Source organism: Apis dorsata, unplaced genomic scaffold (assembly GCF_000469605.1).
Source record: "Apis dorsata unplaced genomic scaffold, Apis dorsata 1.3 scaffold_32, whole genome shotgun sequence".
In the NCBI taxonomy this organism is placed as follows: domain Eukaryota; kingdom Metazoa; phylum Arthropoda; class Insecta; order Hymenoptera; family Apidae; genus Apis; species Apis dorsata.
The window spans coordinates 515,300-520,232 of NW_006263334.1; the positions used below are offsets into that span (position 1 = coordinate 515,300).

The following is a 4,933-nucleotide window of genomic DNA, read 5'->3' on the forward strand; positions in this document are numbered from 1 at the left end:
GATGGCGTGCAAACGAAGGCGTTCGCGTTTCTTTCTTTTTTTTCTTTTCTCCTTTTCTTTTTCTTTTTTTTTTTTTTCGCGCGCTCGAGAAAGAAAGAGACGCGAGCAGCGCGAGCTCAGGCTTGGCAGAGATTGGAGCTTTGTTGCGTGTCTTCGCCGAGACTTGTACATTTATTACACGGCTGATAATTCTCATAGCGGGTGAATTATCGTTTTTTATAAATCTAGATGCTTCCTCCCCTTCTCCCCCTTAGATCCTCGCCTAATTTTTCTATTAAGAATGGATCTTTCGTTAATCGAGATAATTTAAGTTTAATTATATATATATATATAGATTATGGACCGCGCGTTCGAATATCCGGTGATGAAGTAAAATCGAGGTTTTTATTAAAACATTAATAATTTATTTAAAATAAGCATTCGTGTTATTAATCGGTTGACACGTTACAGTTATAATAGAGATTGGAATATTTTAATATTTTTCTTTTATTCCGATTCAGATTCCTCAGATTCATGGAAACGTGAAAGAGGTATAGATTGTATGGTATTTGTATAATATTAATCGTTGATCAAGCGATATCGATGTCGGAGATTTCCATATCGATTTAGATATGTAAATAGTTACAATCCGTTCAATGAATTTGCTTTCTGAGGACATTCCTTTCTCGGTTTGCATTTCACGCGCCATTTGTAGTCGCAAACTTGTTTCTTTTCGTCGAATTGAAGACCAGCGGGGCAATCCATAGGAATTGGTGGATCCGTGGTGCAGACGAAGAACGTGCTGCAGTTGCACGGGTGTACGATCATCGTGTTGTTCTCATTTAAATCTTCCGGGCATTGCGGTTTCAGATTTTGATCAGAGTTTACATAAACCATGAATATCGCGATAAAAATGATGAAGACTGGAAACAGAACGAATTATGTTATTTATTTTTTTTTTTTTTTTTTTTTTTTTTTTTTTTTACGTTGAAATAAAGTAAAAATACATGGCACAGTACCGTCTCACACTGTTGTTTACAAATTTAAATTTATACGCAACAATCTAATAATAGATGAGATTTAATCCGGTATGAATAAATGAATTAATCAAAGAAACGATAAATCCGTGTTATCACGGATGTGAAAATCTCGAAATTTCTTTATTCTATTTTTTTTTTTTTTCTTTATAATATTTAAAACACGAATATTCTTTCTTATCTCGAATTCTTCGTTTTTTTTTTCAGTAAGTGTAAAAATGAACTCGATTTTTAAAAAAATTTTAAAAGCCTTACCTTTCATCTTGTATCCGTGATAGCAATACAAACAATACAAATGTTCAAATGTTCTGTGTCACAATAGATATAACTGGTCAAATTTTAGATTCGCTTTATATACTCGATCGATCGATTATTTCTCATTATCTATATGCGATCCTATTCTATTTTTCGGTTCGACTTTTTTTTTTTTATCAATAACACCATTATGATAAATATCATTAGAATTACTTATCGAGATCATAGATAACAGAGATTCGCGATTAAATCTTTTCAAAAATAATTCGATATATCTTAATGGATTTTCCTTTAAATTATATTTAAACTTCTATCGTTTTCTTTACGAACATTTTTTATTAACTTAATTATTATCCTTATATAAAAATAAACAATCAATTTTCATCGGCAATATTCCCGATCTCCTTGCCTTGATCAAGGATTAAATTTACGGTATAATTAAAACGAAAAAAAGAAAAATCGCTTCGATAGTAGGGATTAGCGTCCGAAGAAAATTTCAAAGGACGCTGTAGGAAGCAGGAACGCGAATGTACTCTCGTAGAAAAGGAGAATATCGAAGATTAAGACGAGATCGTTGCCATTAAGGAAGATTTATTCTCCATTTTCAAAACGGACGTTTAATTACTCTGACAAAAAAAAAAAAAAAAGAAAAAAAAGAAAAAAAGGAGGGAAGAAAAAGCTTTTCTCGTTCTCGATTTCCGAGATCCGATCATCCCTTAAATTTTTAGATACCTGTAACACGGTGCATGGTACGGCACGGGGGCAAGTAAGAGAGACGGAAAGAGAGCGGGAGAGGGAGAGAAGGAACTTTGGCTGACATTCGGACAATGGCGGCGTGGTGCTGTCGCGTTCGGTTCCTGGTTATGGCGGGTGCACAATGCCTATTGTCGAGCAACCCACCGTACAAACGTGTGTGCCAACGCTTCCACACAACGGGCCACTACCCGCTCCGCCGCCACTCCTCGTCCCTCTGTTTCTCCTTAACGGCCACGCACGCCGCCACCCCTTTTTCCATCACCCCTTTCACCCTTACGATTTTTTCGCAACTTCTCTTGCGTTTGGCAAGGGCAATAAGATCGCGTCGCTGGAAGAGGAGGAGAAGGAGGAGAAGGAAGAGAAGGAAGGGCGATACCGACCTCTCTCTCTATCTTTCTCTCTCTCTATCTTTCTCGAAGGAAATGAGCCCCTCGCATTCTAGAACGCGCGTCGAATCTTGGATACGATGAGGAGTTGCAGGATTTTGTACGCGGAAAGAGAGAGGGAGGGGAACCTTTTCGACGTTTTAAAAGGAGACTTTAATGCATTTTCGATCGGCGAGACGCGTGGCGAAATATTCATCCCGTTTTCGCACGGTTGAACGCGTATGACGCGAGTTTTCGCCGTGGAATGGAAATTAAAAGTTAACTCTTTACGTTTCATTCTAAAGAAAAAAGAGAAAATAATACATACCCCATTGGATGTATACTTTAAATTTTTGAAATGGGGATTAGAAGTTGACGTTATAGATATAAATATGAATTCGTAATCGATACGAAAGATAAGATTATACTTGGCGATATTGAATTTGTTTATTGGTGATTGTAGTATTTTCTAGGAAGTGGCCAATATAATAATAGTTTGATCGACATTGAACGGAATGTAAGAACGTAGAATCTGACGAGAATAACGAAATACACGTGTAAGAAGATTAATTTCTCCAAATCTTATCGTTACGTCACTCGTCACCGATTACGGTTATTAAATTCACGATAAAAATCGAAACATAGTCGTTTATATTACTTTTCTCGGTACTTATTCGAGCATAATACGCAATTAATCGCTAATCCAATGTTTCGATCTTAAAAAAATCAAACAGTCATTGCGAATATAGTGAAAGATTAGGGCAATAATTACAATTTATTTTTGACATTCGTGAATAACTTTTAATTTTAATCTTATTTCGCGTTAGAAGCTTAAAAGTTTAATGAAACGAAAACCGTTCGTCGCGTAACATTGAAGATAGATAAGATTATTGATGATTTGATCGTTGATAATATCATTATAGCTCGTAAAATTTTGTCAAAAAATATTTCTTCGATATCTTAAAATTTATCTATCTTTAACGTTTAAAATCAATTTTTATCCAAATTAAGGATTTTCGAAATATATAGAATATAAAATTATTTCACAAATAATTATCTCGGTATTATGAAACGATATCGATAAAACAAAACGAAGAATGATTTTTATTTATTCAACGCGTTTGACGTTTTATTTATTATATAATGCCATTAATTTTTAGAACGACACGAGTGTTCTTTCCATTCTAATAGACAAAGGTTTATAAATACTGAATATTTGCTAATTGACAGGTCGTATAAAAATGTGTTGCCAACATTTATCATACTCTACACGACGTGAATGATGGACTTTTCATTCTAGTCACTCGATGTGTTTCAACGGCAGAAAATTTATATCTGGTGGTAAAAAATATTTCGAGATATTATTAACACACTTCTAAACACATTTTTACGATCAACACGAAAAAATATATATATATACATAAATATAAACGCATAATCGATTGATTTAATGTAAATTATATTTTCGTGAGCGAAAACGAAATTATTCGAAAGGAACCGATGACTCGACGAATTTTCCGAAGAACAAAAAGAAAAGAGAGAAAGAAGAGAAAAGAAAAAAGAGACAACCTCTTCGAGTTTCCACCGGATCTCAACAATTTAAACACATTTGACAATTAGCAAGAAAATTTATATATATATATAAATCTTTAATCTAAATTATTTTTCAGCAAGCAACGAAATTACTCGAACGAAGAGAAAACGAAAAAATAGAAAAAAAGTAACGGAAGAGGAGGAAAGGACAACTTTTTTTCGAATTCTTTCCCAGATACGAATAATACGGATTTGAATTAAGGAGGGAAAAGACGGTTTAATCCAAAATTATATTTGGACAGGCAACGGAATTGGTTCGAAAGGAATCGACGAACCCGTTTGGGAAGAGGGAAAGGGATAAGGAGTGGAAGAAAGAGTGGCAACTTGTTCGAGTTCCCGCCAGAAACTCTCAGTAGCATTTGAAATTCGAATTTAATCACACTTTATTGTTGGGAAGCACGCGAGGAATCCTTGATCGCGGGAAATCGCGCGTCGTATCCCATCGCCGTAACGAGATGTACCGAGTAAACGAGAAAAGAATTCGGTTCGTTACGCGGTGAGAGACAGGGGGAGGTCCCTCCTCTGAAGTCCATCCTCTCTTCGCTTATCGCGATGCCCATAATTTGAATTCAATCATTTGCAAATGTCGATCTCTTTCGACCGTTAGAGCAGATTGTTCCCAACGACGCGGAAATTGGGTTCGCTTCGGGAAATGAGACATTCCGATTCTCTCTCTAATTCACTCGTCGAGATGGGATCAATCGGTGTGAACTCTTGCACGAGGGAAACGAGTGTGCGTGCGTGCGTGCGAGATTCTCGAAAGAGTTCATCGGAGGAGAAGGGAAATTTTGAGAAACGAATGCAATTATTCGATTTGATGTTAATTACGTATTCAAAAAAAAAAGAAAAAGGAAAGAAAAAATATTACAGAGCAATTTCTAACGAGAGAGACAATCGAGGAGGGTTTCGACGAACATTTCGGGCGCAACGTTAACGTTAATATCTGGA

At 35.7% G+C, this 4,933-nt stretch overlaps 1 protein-coding gene across 1 annotated transcript; it reads right to left on the bottom strand.

Moving 5' to 3' along the window:
- Positions 1–466: 466 nt before the first annotated feature.
- Positions 467–1,422, bottom strand: LOC102672431 (peritrophin-1-like). Its single transcript, XM_006608236.2, has 2 exons — positions 1,272–1,422; positions 467–902 (listed from the first exon to the last, which is right to left on the bottom strand). The coding sequence occupies exons 1-2, from the start codon at positions 1,276–1,278 to the stop codon at positions 622–624; spliced, it is 288 nt and encodes a 95-aa protein (XP_006608299.1). The 5' UTR covers positions 1,279–1,422; the 3' UTR covers positions 467–621.
- Between the last annotated feature and the right edge of the window lie 3,511 nt (positions 1,423–4,933).